The 18,270-nt window shown below is 33.7% G+C and overlaps 2 protein-coding genes across 2 annotated transcripts; one reads left to right on the top strand and one right to left on the bottom strand.

The window, feature by feature from the left end:
* Positions 1–589: 589 nt before the first annotated feature.
* On the bottom strand, positions 590–847 carry K441DRAFT_565468 (uncharacterized protein; the record flags this gene model as incomplete). The annotated part of the gene is made up of 2 exons (XM_067643706.1): positions 590–721; positions 749–847. Coding segments are annotated over 2 exons (231 nt in total), but the record flags the coding sequence as incomplete, so codon positions are not given.
* Positions 848–7,999: 7,152 nt separating this feature from the next.
* On the top strand, positions 8,000–8,241 carry K441DRAFT_722779 (uncharacterized protein; the record flags this gene model as incomplete). Its single annotated transcript, XM_067654076.1, has 1 exon — positions 8,000–8,241. A coding segment is annotated over one exon (228 nt), but the record flags the coding sequence as incomplete, so codon positions are not given.
* Positions 8,242–18,270: the final 10,029 nt, after the last annotated feature.

The following is an 18,270-nucleotide window of genomic DNA, read 5'->3' as shown; positions in this document are numbered from 1 at the left end:
TAGCTTTTCTACTAAGTGCGTCTACTCTTACATTTTTAGTTCCCTTAGTATACTAAATCTTAAAATGGTATTCTATAAGCATCTTCGCCTATTTAACCTGTCTATAATTAAGTTCTTTTATTATTAGGAACCCTGTTAGGTTCTTATAATCTATTTTAACTATAAATAGTTTCTTTACGCCTTATAAGAATGCTCTCTATTTCTTAAGTGCTATAACTATACCTAATAACTCCTTGTTATAGACGTTATAGTTTAATTTTAGTGGTGTTATCTTCTAACGATAGTACGCTACTAGATGCTATGCGTCCCTATACTTTTATAGCAAGTATACTCCTAGTATATAATCTAATGCATCTATTTCTACAACCGTATCTAGTCCTAGTTGGTAGATTTTAAGGATTAGTTCCTAGGTAAACAATTCCTTAAGTTCCTTAAATAGTTTCCTTTATTTGTTTCTCTATACCTATAGTTCCTCCTTTTTTATAAGCCTAGTAAATGGTTTAATGTTCTTTAACTACTATGCTATAAACCTCCTATAGTAGTTGCAAAACCCTAAGAATAACCTTAACTATATTACATTCTCTAGCTCTTACCAACTTACTATAGCTTTAATTTTCTTTGGGTCTATACTAATATAACCTAGTTTAATAATAAATCTAATGAAATCGGTCTTCCTGGTAAAGAACTCGCATTTCTTAATTGCTACTAGCATCTGTTCTTTCTATAGTCTCCTTAAGACCTATTTAACGTATTCCCCATGTTCTTCCTTAGTTATTAAGTAGATAATAATATCGTCGAGGTATACTATAATAAACTTATTAAGGTATTCTCCTAATATACTATTAATCCTTTTTTAGAATATTATAGATGTATTTATTAATCTAAATTATATAACTAATAGTTTATATAGTCCTTCTCTTGACCTAAAGGCTGCCTTCCATTTATCGCCTTCCTTAATTCTAATCTAATGGTACGCCTATCTTAGATCTATCTTTATAAAGATTTACGCGTTGCCTATCCGGTCCTAAATTTCGCTAATTAAGGGTAAAGAGTACCTATCCTTCTAAGTAATGCTATTTAACTATCTATAGTTAATGCATAGCCTAAGTTTTCCGTTCTTCTTTAGTATAAATAGTACTAGATAACCTACTAATAACTATAATAGTCTAATATATCCTTTTTGTAAGTTTTCTTAAATAAACTCTTTAAGTGCTCTTAACTCTTTTTCTATAAGCTTATATATTAGAAAGAACCTTAGACTTATTCCTAGTTTTAACTCTATCTTATAGTCCCATACTATATAATCTGCTAGCTTCTTACTTTCTAGGCTCTATAGTTTCTTGCTATACTTATAATATCTCTTTAGTATATAACTTAAGCCTCGCTTAGTCTCTTTATATATCGCTCCAACTTAGTACTATACTAGCTTAGTTTACTATCGCATCTTATATTATTAAGTATCTCTAATATTAACCTGACCCGTAATCTAATTAATTCTTAGATTATATTCCTATAACTAAGGTATTCCTAATACTGCCTTATCCTATCCCAATAGTAAGATATTAAAAGATATCTTAATTTGTCTTCCTTTAATGATTATCTAAATAGGTCCTATTTTAAGGTTAATAATCCCTCCTCTATAGGCTATTAGATCTCCTAAAATTATAACTAATAGGTAAGATTGCTCCTTCTATCTACAAAGTAATCCTATTCTTTTAACTACTATTAGTAAGATATAGTTCCGCGTTACTCTACTATCTATTAATACTTTAAACTGCTAATCTTACCAATTAACTCATAAATTTAGGTGCCGTTCTTAAATTCCTTTAAGGGTTTAAGGCTCTACTACTAGCTCCCTTTAGTCCCGTAAGCCTTTACTTTTCCTAACTATTAGCTACTTAATCCTTATATACTTAGCTTGTTTATTAGCTAATATCTAGTTCGCTTTTTATCTTTAATATACTATAGACACGTATTTTCTAGGCATTCCTACTACTATTATCCGTCTAAGCATTCTTCTATAAGAAATCTTCTTAGTTAAAGTATTAAGTCTCCTAACTCTTAGACTTCCGTTAAATGCCAGCTATATATATACTTAGTATTTTTATACTATCGCTTATTTAGCGCCTAATATATCCTTATAGGGTACTTCCAATTCTTTTCTTTTGGGTTTTTATATATCTTATATATATTATCCATATATATAATCTATAATAATGTATAATACGCTAGGTGCTTTAGGATAACTCTTAACTCGTCTTTATCTTTAAGTTTAAACCTTTATTATGCTAATCTAAANGTTATAACTTTATTCGNNNGTACTAANATNCGNCTCTTACTTCTCTAGTCCTCTAATTATTCCTCTAAATCCTTTAACATTATAATTAAGGCTCCTTTAATATAAGTTATGGCCTTTTCTATAATCGGGTAGTCTTAAATAACTCGTTTATCCAACTATATATAGAAATCTTCCTACTTATCGTTATACCTTTGTCTATACCACTTTTAGTACAGCTACTAGAGTATATATAGCTTATCTATAAGGAAGTATCTTCTTATTACTACATCGTAATAACCTTTAGTGTGTCGTTTTTTAAACCTAGTAGGGATTTCTAGATCCTCTTTATTTTCTAATTTAGTAAGCTACTTAGCTCTTAGTGTGCCTACCCTAGGCCTATTAGTAATTCTTTATATAGGTACTCTATCCCTTATACAACCTAGTGCGCTAAATCTCTTATCTAGTTTCTGTTCTTGCTATACAATAATTCTTTACCTAAATTCCTTTATGGTTTCTTTTGGTTTACGTCTTATAAATAAATCCTTAAAGTCTTCTTACTTCTTAATCCTAGTATTAACATTTCAATCCTGTTACTAAGCCTTACTCGCAATTTCTTTAATAGTCCTTATTCTATTGCTAAAGTCTTAGTCCTATAGGATTCTTAGTCCTAAGCTTACTTCTATCTTAAGCTTCGCTCCAGCCTTAGTCCAACTAGGCTTCTATAGTATTCTCATCTCATCTTAAGAGTCTTAAATCTCACTCATCTCGTCTTGAAAATCTTATGTTTTTTAGAAACTTCGTCCTAAGCTCATTCATATATTGCTAAACTGAGCCGTTACTCTACTCTATCGGTTATCGTCCGTTATAGGTCTTTAAGCTTATCTTATCCCGTCTTAGGAATCTTAAACGTCTTACATCTTATCTTAAGAATCTTAAGCTTATAGCCTTTTGCCTTTATCGAGTGCCAAAGTAGTTTATTATCCTACTTTTTTTACATCTCGTAAAGCGATAGACATCATATCTAGTGGGGTCTTAATCCCTACTAATGTTCCCTATTCTGTAGTAGAATTATCCTCTACCTCTTTTATAACATCTTTAAGGTCTATATACTTCTAGTAAGCTGCTATTATTACCTTATCGTCACTAAATGTTTTGCCTACGTTAAATTTATCGTCCTTAATATCCGATCTGTAAACTAGTTCGTTAGTTCCTCTAAACTTTAATAATTTTAGCTCTTATAGCTAATAGCTTGCGCCATACTTAGCGTCCTTATAAATTTAGTATACGTTATTATAACAGAACGCGAAACTTTTAATTAAACACTCTTTTGTTCCTCGTAGTATATTATCATCCCTCTATATATATATATCGTCTACTAGTCTTATTCCTTTCACTATATAGTAACTTTAACTACTTTTATAGTCTTTAATGTAATAACCCTATTTTCCGTAATTTATATAAGCCCCTTTTTTAAACTATTTTTCTTATTATGGAGTTCGCCTAAACGTCTTCTGCTACTAAAATCCCTAATTCGGCCTCTACTCCTTAGACCTTTAATCACTTAATCCTTATCCTCTAGGTTTTTATAGTTATTTATTCCATTTTTTATTTTCTTTAGTACTACTTAGGTCCATCGGCTCTGCGCCATACTATAGTTTCTAACTTTAACTTTATTGTTACGTGCCCTGCGCCTTATATAACTGTAAAACTCTATCTTAACCCTTCTTAGTCTACTCTCTTTAGTAGATCCTATTATTAATCTTAATTACTTAATTAATTAAATCCCTAAGAGTATCCATATCTTCCATTAGGATAATTACGTCTTAGACTTTCGCCTTAAGTCCTTACTTATATTATGCCATAAGCGCTTTATTATTCCATTCGACCTATATTACTAATGTTTAAAACTACGTCGTATACTTAATTGCTAAAGTCCTTTATACTAGGTTTTAGAGCTTTCTTTTTACTATAGTAGTTGCCTCTAGGTCTCTAAATATTTACGTTAATTATTCTATAAACCCATTTTAACTTAAGAATATATACCGTACCTCCTAGTTAGTGGCCGTCATACTATGCTCCTATATCTCCGTAAGGTAAGGCTTAAACTACTTAAGTGCCCTTCCTGTTAAGAATAATCCTACGTAGGCAACTTGATCTATAGGCGTTCCTAGTTTAACTCCTCCCTATATAACCTTAAAGCGCATTTACGTAAGGAATCCCTTAAGCTTTAACTTCTCCCTTAAGAATCGCTTAATTAAGGGTAACTTAACCTTAGCTACTCTAATCCTATTAATCCTTTCTTTAAATATCCTATTATTATCTGTTAATTAATTAACTATTTCCTATAACTGTCTAATAGTAACTAGTTGCGAGTCAGTATCTGCTATACTGGTGTTATTACCTAATCCTAAGGTAGTCGCCGCTGTTAACGCCGTCGTGGCTACTACTTTTGGTGGTATATTGTTTAACTTCTTTTACTGTAACCTTAGTAGTAAATGTATAATAAAGCCTTATAGGAAATACTACGGTAGACTTATTAATGGGCTGGGTATATAGGTATAGAATAGTTAACAATATAAACATAACTGGTGGAGTGGTTGCCTAATAGATTAACTCTAATTGTATTCTAAGATTTACTATAAGGAGAGAAGAACTATCTAGGTAGGGACTATGGTCCTTTAAATACACAACCGTACTCCTAAGAAATCCTCCTTATATATAAGGTACGTAAGTTCCTCTTATTCCTCTCGTTTAATACGTAGCACGTTATGTAACCTCGGCTACTATTCCTCGTCATATAGTTCTACTGGTTCCATACTAAACCGTGCCTATATTAACTAACTAGCTTCTTCTAACTCCTCTCCTAGTAGTTGTAACATTATACTTAAAGCGTCCGTAATATATACCTTAGGTAAAACTTTATAGTAATATATCTAAGTACCACTATACTTAGTACGGATATAGCGGCAGCACTATAACTATATTAGTGGGTAATATAAATGCTACACATATATAGAATATACGCTTAGCTAGGCCGTAAAGACCTAGCCGTATAACTATATACTATTTACTATAATATTATAGCTATATTTACTATTAGTATATACTATATAAAAGGTATAGATATATAACCTATATTATAGAGTTAATAGCAAATAAAATAGAGGCGGGATTAGGTGGATTTAGTTTATACTTAATATATATATATTCTTTACATAGGGCTCTTTTAGTACCTATTTATATTATTCTAGACAGTTATAGCTAGGACTATATAAGGTTAGTATATACTATAGATATACAGCGCTAGGTTTACTTACCCCTTATACTAGTAGTTACTATTACTATATATGCTTTATCTATTATAAGTATATACCCTATATATATATATTCTCTATAACTAACTTATATTACCTAATTAGGGTTAGTATAACAAAGCCTTATAGTAGGAACTATAGTAGACTTATTAATAGGCCGGGTATATAGGTAAATAGGAAGTCAACAACGTAATAATAACTAGTAGAGTGGTTGCCTAATAGATTAACTCTAATGATATTCTAAGATTTACTATAAAGAAAAGAACTATCTAGGTAGGGACTATAGTCCTTTAAATATACAATACTGCGCCTAAGAAATGTACTAAGTACGTTAGTACATTGGTACGTTAGTACGTTAGTACGTCGCGTTCCTATATTCCTACGTTCCTATATTCCGAACTTATAACGTAACTAACTATATAACTTAGTTACCCCTTATCCTATAGTTTAACTAGTTCTAGTACCTCTTATACTTTCACTACTAGTCTGTTTATATCTCTTCTTAGTAGTGCTACTACTACTAGCATAAGGTTTGTAACACTATCCCCCTCCTTTTTATCTTCGTCTTTAAAGATATCTCCTATTTCTAAGTTATTTATTAAAGGTATAGCATTCCCGTTTTTAATTTAATAACCTTTATTATTTCTAATACCTTCTATTAGATCCTTTATATCTAATTATTATAATTAGCTAGTAATATTTATTCTTTCCCTTAGTAAAGTTGTACCGTCCTATTCTTATTATACGAAGAAGAAGTTAGTATATATTGCGATCACAGCTCTATTTAGTCGCTAACCTTCCTTATATACTAAGTATACGTAAGCGAATATATAATCGTCCTATAATATTTAATCTATCTCTAACGCTAAGTATATACGTCTTATTAATCTTTATAACCGTCTAGTTCCCTATTTAATTTATCTTTAGGTTTTGCGTATTAGTAGCGGCCGAAAAACTAAAGAATAAGCTAGCTAAGGCCCTTACTAAAGTTTAGCGTCGTTTTAACGAGGTGTTTTAGGCTCTAAAAGCTTAACTAGATATTTATACTTATTTAAGCCGTCTAGTAAAGGTTTGTAAAAAGGTACGCTTAAAATAGTTACGTTTTATTAAATAAGGTCTCTCTAAGCTTAAGGCTATAGAGGCTAAAAGGAATTCTAATTAAGATAAGGTGGAAATAACTAGTACGCTAGTAGTAGATCCCTTAGGTAATTCGGCTCGTCTATTACCCTTAACTAATCCTTTTATCTTTAGTAGCTTCTTAATATTACCTAACCCTTTCTCTTCTAATACTCCCGTACCTTTTCTATAGCGTTTTTTTAAGTTCTATAGTAGCTTTTAGGTAGTCTTATTATAGCCTATCTACTTAACCTTATACTATATTTTATTATTAACGTCCTTATAACTAATAATCTTTAAAACTTACTATTTATCTTCCTCTTACCCTCTATACGTATCTACTTTATAGATTAGTAGCTTAATATTCCTATATACTAGCTCTAGTATTATAATATACTATATAGGGTAGATCTTTATTTTAGCTAGTAGGTTTAACTTAAATATAACTAGTAAAATCCTCTATATAATTTTAAAAGGTCCTAGTCTAATATAGTCTAATTTCTTACTTAGTTATCGACTTTTAANATTTTTATATAGTAGCTATACTTTATCTCCCTCCTTAAGGTCTAGTCCCTTAAATCTCTTAGAGTTATAGTACCTTTTTATTTTTTTAATACTGTTTTTACTAATTCCGTAAGGTCTATATAAAGATTTATTAACGTCTTTATTCTTTTTTTAGCTATACTATTTATTTTCTTTACTTATTATAGTGATAATAATATTCTTAGCTTATATCTATAATTTACCTTAAATAGTAATATACCTATTCCTTCTTATAGTGTTATATTATATATAAACTATATAACTGGTAATAATAATACCTAATTATTCTGTACGTAATTAATATAATATCTTAGATACTATTCTAGCATTTAATTTAATCTTTCTATTTAACCGTCTGTTTGCGGATAATACGCTATTAATATTACTACGTAAACCCCTTATTCCGCTAAAAATAACTCCTAAAATACTATTATAAATAGGGGTCTTAACGATCACGGGATTCTTATCGATAAAATAATCGTAATCGTTAAGGATCGTGCGTAGAATCGCGATAATCGTTAAGCCACACAGCTAAGCCACAGTTAAGCCGTAGCTATTTTATTAATAAGACCCTTAAGTATTTACGCTGATCTATATATACACAGCTATTATAGAATTTACCTATAACACCTTATTTCCACCTATCCTGCCATTTTCTGCCGTCCCTAGTGTTAGAAGTTGCCTGCTAGCAACTCTAAGCCGTAAGGACTATTTTTAGAAGCCTTTCCAAATATTACCTTGTATACTACTCTCGTATAAGCTAGAGTTTTATTTTTACCCTTTTAAGATACTACCTCTATACCAGCTTTTTAAACACTTAGTTCTTTTAATATTCTCTGGTCTAAGTGACATTCTTTCCTATATAATCATACGACGTCCTCCAGAAAATACCCTCTCTGGCTCATCGCTTATAGCAGGAATTAAAAGAATTTCAATTGTAAATCGTAAAAGAAGGGGCCATCTCTTTCTTTGCTGATCCTGGCACCACCACTAAAGTGCTAACCGGCTTTAAATATCGTACGATGCTTCAGAACAGTAATTATCGTACTTATCTTCATCTTTATTCACTTTAATGTTACTTCTAAGCCCTTCTAGAATCTAATTATACTCATTAAGAGGCTCCTGTTCTTGGAGAGGATTATAATTATACGATATTTTGGCTTAATAAGTCTCTTTATATTGCCTCCAGAGCTCTTTAACCTTTTATAAGACTGGCATCTACCAGTCCTTCTTCCAGTTTACTTTAATATATCTTATACGATAGGTAGGATAGAGGATAAGTGCGGTAGCATAGAAAGGTAAATCATCTATATGCTGGTAGTATAAAATATACTTTTCCTAACAACGTTAAATTTAAGTAACTAAGTCTTTATTCTTCTTATAAGTAATAAGAGCACGCTTAATATGTGTAAGAAGAATATCCATAGTAAGGAGAACTTAATTAATTTGTACGGAATCGCCTTATATCTTAAGGGTCGCTCAATAGAAAAGTTTTAGAAAGGAGTGGATTGTACGAAGGTTTACCTAGTCCTATGGTAAGAGTATATCATCCTCAAGAGCTTTTAGGTTCTTCTTTACGTACTCGTCAACTTTTAACTCCACTTTTGTCACGGGACGGGGCAGTGGCTATAAGACGTATGTATTTGAGGAGTCTACAAGACGTTACGCGATTGATCGTAAGGGTTGAGGGCGTAAGGAGGTGATATACCTACGCGTAGCTGACATAAGCTGTACGTAAGGTATACGCGAGAGCACGGGGCTCTCCTATAGAGGCCCCTGCGGTGGGGTTTTGTAATACTACCCCCCCTCCTATAGAGGCGGAGCTCTGGCGACGCTGTGGTTACTATATATATATAGAAGGGACACTTAGGGTATAGAAAAGAAGAAAGGGGGGTATCGCTAAAGGCTTAAAACAACGTTATGTAATAAGGCTTGGCATCTAAGAATCCGACCAATTAGATAACTTTAACCGCCGGTCAAAGTTCCTGGATATCTTAACGATATTCTAGTCACGTAATCGCACTTTACCGCAATCTAACGGCAATCTAACGGCAATTTGCCCCTACGTGGTAATGTACAACGGTTTAACTCTATAAGGGCTCCCATAGAGGATTAGGTATAAAATCTCTACTTAGGCCCGGTTTCTGTGGGTTTATATAGTAAAAGTCGCTAATTAGATCCTTTGTATTTTTAAAGTCTTTCTATAGTTGCCATTCTGGCTAATTTATGTCGAATCCTGTGTATATAGCTCTGTAGTAGAGCCGTCGTCCTCTGCCTTTGCCAAAGTATTTAGAGTTAATAATTTGTTTAACGGTCCACTCCTTATAGTTCTTATCTTCGTTCTCGTCTCGGATTAGTACTAGTAGGGGTTTAGGCTATATCTACCCCAGTAAGGGGTTAGGCTAGTGAAGGTGTAGTAGCTATGGGTAAAATATAGGCTATATCCCGCAGGTAGCTAGGGCAGGCGGGAGCTCTAGCTCGTATACGGCTCCCCTATTAATAACTCATTTAATTAGGTAGGGGCCAAGGTTCTTATAATTAAATGACTTTATAGGCCTCTGCGTAGAGATATTGCGTGCATCTAGCTATACCTAGTCGCCAACACATATCTCTAGTGGTGGCGTTCTATAACAGTCGGCGAAGTAGGCCTACTTTGCTTAAGCCTAGGCCATTTCTCCCTTGCAGTAGTTAAGTAGATTTTTTATGCGGTCTATATACTAGTCGGCAAGTAGTATCTTAAGGCGTTTTCTATATAGCAGTTTCTTATTAATAGGTTCTGGTGGTTCTATACCGGATTAGGGGTAATATCCCTTATTTGCGAAGAACGGGGTAAGTCCTATAGTAGTTAAGACGTAGTTATTTGCTGCGAATTTACCTAGTAGGAGGTAATCTACCCAGTTATCTTAACTATAGGCGACTACCTATTATAGGTACGCTTTTATGCTAGCATTAGCGTTTTCTGGTTGCCTAGTAGTTTTATAGTAGAAGGATATAGACATCTTGACAGAGATACTAAGGCGTTAGCAGATTTGTCTCTATATATCAGAGCCGAACTATATACCTTAGTCGGACGTAATTAAGTTAGGTAACCTATATAATCGGTAGATTTCATAAAGAAAGGCATTAGTGACGTCGCTAATAGCTACGCCTTTAGTTAGGACGTAGTGGCGCTCTTTTATAAGTCGGCATATTATTATAAGGATGTTCTTATAGGTACGGCCATATCGCTTATAGGGTGGTAGGTTAACAACGAAATCTATAGCGATATCTGCCTATCGTCGTATGGGTACTAGTAGAGGGTGCAGTAGTCCTTAGTACTTTATATTAAAGGCCTTAGCGCGCTTATAACCGTGGCAGGCGCCTATAAAGCATTTAACTAAGTCTATTATTTTAGGCCAGAAGTAGTATTAGCTAAGAAGCTTATAGGTTTCTCCTCTACCTAGGTGGCCGCTTAATCAGAGGTCGTAGGCTATTTAGATTAGTTGCCGTTGTAGATTTTCTAAGTTAGGGATAAATAGACGGCCTCTATAATAGAGCCTATTCTCTTTTACTTTTAAGGCTGCTATATTAATCTAGCCTAAGCTTTAGAGTTTAGTCAGCAGTATACGGGCGCTAGCAGTCTTTGCGGCAATAAGTTAATACAGTAATAGGTTAATAGAGGTGTTATATGCCGTAGTAATAAGCTCGTTAATTTCGGGAGGTAATTTTAGTTCTGTGGTATAGAGCTGAGGTATAGTTAGCTTTATTGTAGGTAGCATACCTAGGGCCAAATTCCGTGCTTTTAGGATTGTTTGTTATTGGAACTGGTTATAGGGGTTATCTTTAGACTAAGGAAGGTCTTATAAGCGGCGTATTAGGCTATTAGGCTTAGTACCTTATACTCCTAGCCTATATACGATTTTAAAGTTAAAACTAGAGAGGAACTCGTTCTAGCGTACTTAGCGTTAGTTTAGCTATTTTATAGTTATAAAGTACTTAAGGTTGCGATGATCCGTAAAGACTTTAATTAGCTAGTTAGGTTCTGCTAAGGAGAGTTCCGGTTAGAATTCCTTAAACGCTTATATAATTATAAGAAGTTCCTTATTATAAATCTCGTAGTTATATTCTTATAGTATAAGCTTAGATAAATAGAATACAACTAGGTAGAGGAGACCGTTATCACCTATTTAGGAGAGGATGTCTACGTTAACGTAGTCTAAGGAGTCAGTCTTAAGATAGAGTTGTCGTCTTAGTATAAAGTGAGCTAGGATAGGTGCTTTGGTAAAAGCATTTTTAAGGTCTTAGAACGCCTTCTCGCATTTAGGCGTCTAGATAAAACATAAATATGTTTTTCTTTCTTTTACAAAAAGGCCCTTTATTCGTATTATTGCTATAAGTGGTGCTATAACACCTAAGAAGTTATATATAAATTTTTAATAGAAGTTAGCGAAACTGAGGAAAGCTTATATGTCTTTAATGCAGTTAGGGGTTTACTATTTAGTAATTATATATACCTTCTTGGGGTCCATACGGACACCCTTAGTAGTAATAATTAGTTTAAGGTATTTTACTTCTATAACTAAGAATTCACACTTCTTTAAATTAATATAAAGTCCTACGTCCCTAAGGCGCTGTAGGACCTTTTAAACGTGCTTAGTATGCTTAGAAGGGTTATCGCTATAAATAAGTATATCGTCTAGGTACGTAGAGCAGAAGTCGTCAAGGTAGTCCTATAAGGCGTTATTAATATAGCTTTAGAAGCTACCTAGGCCGTTACATACGCTAAAGGGCATAATAGTATATTTAAATTGGCTAAAACGCGATACAAATGCGGTTTTCCATTCGTCACCTTCTTATATTCGGAGGCGGTTAAAGGCGGCGATGATATTAAGCTTAGTGTAGATTTTAGCTTAGCTAAGCCGCTTAAGAGTCTTATATATAAGCGGTACGGGGTATTAGTTTTTAATTATAATAGCGTTAAGTCCTCTATAGTCAACACAGAATTAAATACCTCCTCTTAGCTTCTTAGTAAGGAGGATAGGGGCGGCTGCTAGGAATATACTGGGGCGAATAAACCCTTTGTTAAGGTGTTCGTCGATATACTTTTTAACAACTAAAAGTTCGTCTTTTAACATTAGGTAGGGTCTCTTATAGGGTAGCGTTTTTCCTTATTTAATATTAATGATATAGTTATTAGGTCGATATAGAGGGAGTATATCTACGCTCTTTTATAAGCATATATTAATAAAGTTATAGTACCTCTTAGGGAGGAGCTTGTAGAGTTCCTTATTAGTAAGTCCTTTTTTAAGCTTTATAAACTTCTTAAAGTCTAAAGGTAAAAGTCTATANAGTTNTNNNGGGGNATTNTTTTCTAANAGGTNAACTATATNTATNCTATTACTATAGAGGACGTAGTCCTATTCTTTATTAAGCTTATATAGTTATAATTAGGAGGCTGCGGTAACGGTCTAGCCTTTCCTACGTGCTATACGGTAGAAGGCCGCGGCACTTATATAGTGGCAGTTAGTTATAGGTAGGGTAATAAGGGGTTCCTTAGGTTAGTATCCTAGGGAGTAAATAGAGGCGGCTAGGCCATGTCCTAGGTAGGTCTCTCTACAGTATTTAGAGTTAAAGGTTACTTCTCTCTTTTTCCAGTTAATAGTAGGGTTATATTATTTAAGCTAGTTTATTCTAAGGATAATAGGGTAGTTAGTAAGTAGTATAATATAGGCCTAGAGTTCTTCCTAGTGCCTATTTATATCTAGGTAGAGTTATACTATATAGGTAATCTTCTATACGGTATAACTACCGTTAGCAAGTTATAGGGCGCGGGCTTTAGTAAGGGGTAAGGTAGGTAGGTTATAAGTATACACAAATTAGGTATCTATAAATTTATTAGTAGCTCCATAATTAATTATAGAACGGCTTTTATATTATTTTTTAGTAGTAGTTCCTATTATAGGTAAAACTATCTATTTCCGTCTATTTATCTTTACTAAGTTATCTATTAAGTAGGCCGATATATAGATCCCCTTATTATTAGGGCGTTCTAACCTACAACTTAGGGCTAAAACTTAGCGTTTTCCGTTTCCGTATCTAACTCTACTACTATTACTACGTCTTTGTCTTATACGGTAGTGGTATATAGCGACGTATTTAGTGTTTAAGGTACTAGGTTAGGTATTAGGCGGTAGCTACTAAACCTAGCCATTAGGCAGTTTAGGCTATAGCTATAATAGCCTTCTTAACGACATCTATAGTAACGCTTTAGCTTCTAAAGTAGCTCGCGTTCTCTATTTAGTAGCTTCTACGGGAAGGTTAGTATAGAAAGATCAATATTAGGACCAGTAGTATTGCTTAGGGTAGTAGGCGTTAGTGATTTAGTAGGTCCGAAGGGCTTTTATAGGGAGGTCTTTAGGTAAGAGTTTACAGTAGCGATCTAATTTAGTCATCGTTTAATCTTCCGTATAGCTGCTACTATATTATAAACATTATTGTAGTTATAGCTAGCGGCTGCGTAACTAAGGCAATAAGTGACTTTTTTAAGGAGATCTTTTTAGTCTTTAGTATCGTCTTAGGCAAGGGCTCCAGTATATTTCTGGAATTTAATATAGAACTCGTTAAATAATTTAGTAGGGCTTATCTTTAGGGCACGTAGTTTAGCTTGGTTAGTGGCCAGTAGGTTATAGTCGCGGTATATTAGGTTAAGATTATTAAGGACTTCTTAGTAGGACTACTACTTCTAGGGGCTATTAGTCTCCTATTAGGCGAAGAGTCTATTAAATAGTATACCCTTTATTCGCCCAATAATATAGCCAATCTTAGTATCTTCCGTAGGAAAAAGGTAGGCGCTCTAAGTTAGTTTCTTATGGATTTGCATCTTCCAGTAGCTATATTCTTTACGGTCTCCCTAAAAAACTAGGGGATTAAAGTAATGTATATTAAACCCTACGGTAGTAGCTTAGGTTTAGTCGTTATAGCTTTTATTATTACTTTAATAGGGGTTCCCATTAGGTAAGGCTGCTCGGCGCTAACCCTTTATTAAACGTTAAGTAGGTAAAGTTACCGGGGGCGTAAAGACTTAAGTGGCGTTATATGCAGTAGAGAGGTATTTGGCATTATTACGAATATACTTATTAAGCTAAGATTATAAGTATTTAATTATGCCTTCTCTTTTAGTAACCGTAGCAATAAGTGCGATCTTAGCCTTCTTTAACTATTAGACGTCGCGTTTAAACACGCGGAGGTTATCTTTGGTTTCTTAACACGTATTATTGGCGAGCGCCTCGCGAGCTTATAGGTCTTAGATAATATCGCGATCTTAAGCAGTACGCATCTCGGCTCGTATAAGCTTTAGGTAGTAGTTCTATAAAAGGCGGTAGTATTTATTAGGTTCTTATACTACCATTTTTATAAACGTCTTAGCGTCTCGTATTTTGATTTTAATAGGTAGTAGCCCTTCTACTTACTTGTCCGTAGTTATATAGTTAATAAAAGATAAGACATTATTAGTGTCTATCTCCTTAGGGGTTAAGGCTAGGGCTAATAAATTAAATTCTCCTGGGATTAATTGGCGTTGTAGGTTAAGTATAAGTATTAGATTATTCTTTGGGTTTAATATAGTGGCTAGTAAGGAATATTATCTTACTATTATAGGTTCCTTAGAAGTATAAAGTAAGGTAACTTATAGGCACGCTGCTTTTGGCAGCGCCTGTAGTATTATAAAGACGTAGAATTAGTTATAGGCTAGGTGTTGGTAGTAAAAAGGCGCAACGTAATGTTATAGGACGGGGCAGTGGCTATAAGACGTATGTATTCAAGGAGTCTATAAGATGTTACGCGATCGATCGTAAGGGTTAAGGGCGTAAGGAGGTGATATACCTACGCGTAGCTGACATAAGCTGTACGCGAGGTGTACGTAAGAGCACGGGGCTCTCCTATGGAGGCCCCTGCGGTGGGGTTCCGTAACAACTTTAAGCGCTACATTAAGAAGGCTAAACCAGGAATTCTATCTCGTACGATTATCTAGCGGAATCATCCTTTTAATAATTTACTTAAACTTAGCCGTATAACCCGCAGAAGCACGGCTATAGATAATAATATTATGGAGCTTTCTAAGTACTCCTATTGCTTAAAAAGTCTACTCTTTTTTCTTTCTTTACTTCTTATTAAGATCTATTCCGTTTATCTTATCTTCTTTATATAACTTAATTATAGAAGTATTAATTACTTCTTAGAAAAGAAAGTCCTAAATAGCAAGGTTAATAATATACCCCTAGTAACAAATTCATTAAATAGATGGATCCTAATTAATATTCTAAAGCGCTATAAAATTAGAGATCGTATAATAGAGAGTATTATTTATTCCAGAATTATCCGTAATAAGAGCTCTAAGTTTATGCATAATCCCATATTCCTAGAGGACTGGAAGGAGAGTATCCTATTAGTTATCTCCACTATGTCCTAAAACCGTACGAAGAGCAAGAAGAGATTTTCTTAGCTCTTCTTAGTCGTCCATAAAGTGAGCGCAGATTGTAAGAAAGAGGTAATTATTTGGAGATATCTAGATATTAATTAAGATGTGAATCCAAGTAAGGGCCGACTGCAGCTTCTTTCGTACGATATCCTTCTGGTCTATAAATAATTCCTTAATGTTACAGACGCTTTAAGTACGATATTACGACTACTTGGAGAAGAGACGGAAGAAGCTAGTTAGTTGATTTAGGCACGGTCTAGGATGGAGCCGATAGAACTATGTGACGAGGAATAGTAACCAAGGTTACATAATATGCTACGTATTAAACGAGAGGAACGAGAGGAACTTACGTACCTTATGTATAAGACGTACATCACGTATAAGAAGGATTTCATAGGAGTACGGTTGTGTATTTAAGGACCTTTAGTCCCTACCTAGATAGTTCCTTCTTTATAGTGATTCTTAGAATATAATTAGAGTTAATCTATTAGGCAACCACTCCATCAGTTATTATTACGTTGTTGACTTTTATACTTGCATTTTCTATATACCTAGCCCAATAACGAGCCCATTGTAGTTCTTGCTATAAGGTTCCGTTACATAATTACTACCTAGTTATAGTATTAATATAAGAAGTTAAATAATATACCACCAAAAGCAGCCACTATAATGCCATTAACGGCAGCAACTACTTTAGGGATAGGAGGTAATACCAGTATAGCAGATACTAACTTATAGCAACCTATGACGGTCGGATAGCTATAGGAAATAGTTAACCAGCTAATAGCTAACAATATAGTATTAGAAGAAAGACTTAACGGGATAGGAGCAGTAAAGATTAAGCTACTATTAATTAAGAGATTTATAGGAGAAAGGTTAAAGCTTAAAGGATTCCTTATGTAAATGCACTTTAAGGTCTTATAGAAAGGAGTAAAGTTACCTATACTTATAGATCGGATAGCCTATGCAGGACTATTCTTATTAGGAAAAGTACTTAAGTAGTTTAAACCTTACCTTACGGAGATATAGGTAAATAGAATAACGACTACTAACTAAGATATGCGATTTATGTTCTTAAGTTAGGAAGGATTTATAGAACGACTTATATAGATATTTAAAGACCTAAAAGAAACAACTATAGCGGAAAGAAAACTCTAGAACCTTATGCAATAAACTTTAGCAATTAAGTATATAATATAGTTCTAGACACTAGTAATATAAATAGAGTGGAATAATAGGGCGCTTATAGCACAGTATAAATAGGGACTTAAGGCTAAAGTCTAAGACGTAATCATTCTAATAGAAGATGCGGATACCCTAAGGGAACTAATAAATTAGGCGATTAAGATTAACAATTGGATCTACTAAAGGGAACAGGCTAAGAGAGGCTAGGATAGAGTTCTATAGTTATATAAAGCGCAGAGTATATAACAACAAAAGCTAAGTTAGAAACTATAGTATAGCGCAGAGCTAATAGACCTAAGTGGTACTAAAGAAGCCTATAAGAGATAGAGCAAACTATAAAAACCTAGAGGATAAGGATTAAGTAATTAAAGGTCTAAAGAGCAAAGGCTAAATTAGGAATCTTAATAGCAGAAGACATTTAGGCGGACTTTATAGCAAAAGAAATAGTTTAAAGAAGGAGCTTACATAAATTGCGGAAAATAGGGTTATTACGTTAAAGACTATAAAGGCGGGTAAAGTTACTATGTAGTAAAAGGCACGAGACTAGTAGACGATATATATATATAGAGGGACAATAATATACTATAAGGAACAAAAGAGTGTTTAATTAAAAGTTTTGCGTTTTGTTATAATAACGCATACTGAATTTATAAGGACGCTAAATATAGCGCAAGCTATTAGCTATAAGAGCTAGCACCTACAGGATATAGAGGAACTAATAAACCAGTTTATAGATCGGATATTAAGGACAATAAATTTAACCTAAGCGAAATATTCCGTGACAATAAGGCAATAAGGGCCGCTTACTAGGAGCGAGCAAACCTTAGAGATATTATACTAAAGGTAGAGGATAATTCCACTATAAAACAAGGAACATTAGTAGGGATTAAAACCCCACTAGATATAATATCTATCGCTTTATAAGATATAAGAGAAGTAGGACAGCGAACTACTTTGGCACTTAATAAAGGCAAAAGGCCAAAAGCTTAAGATTCTTAAGACGAGATAAAAGACGACTAAGATTCTTAAGACAAGATAAGGCGTACCCTAGGACCTATAACGGACGAAAACTAATGGAGCAGGGTAGTAGCTTAGTTTAGAAATATATAAATAAGCTCGGGACAAAGTTTCCCACAGATACAAGACTTTCAAGACAAGATAAGTAAGATTTAAGACTTTTAAGACAAGATAAGAACACTACAGACGCCTAGTTAGACTAAGGCGGGAGCCTAGCTTAAGTTAGAAGCAAGCTTAAGATTAAAAAATCTAAGGGACTAAGATTTTGGAGTATAAATAAGGACACCTATAGGCAAAAGGCAAGGAGCTTCTTTATAAATTAGAGAATCTATAATATAAACAGCAGTTAGACTAGGAGACAG

The sequence above is a fragment of the Cenococcum geophilum genome (genome assembly GCF_001692895.1).
Source record: "Cenococcum geophilum 1.58 unplaced genomic scaffold K441scaffold_26, whole genome shotgun sequence".
NCBI classification, from domain to species: domain Eukaryota; kingdom Fungi; phylum Ascomycota; class Dothideomycetes; order Gloniales; family Gloniaceae; genus Cenococcum; species Cenococcum geophilum.
This window is presented reverse-complemented; position numbering and strand designations above follow the sequence as displayed.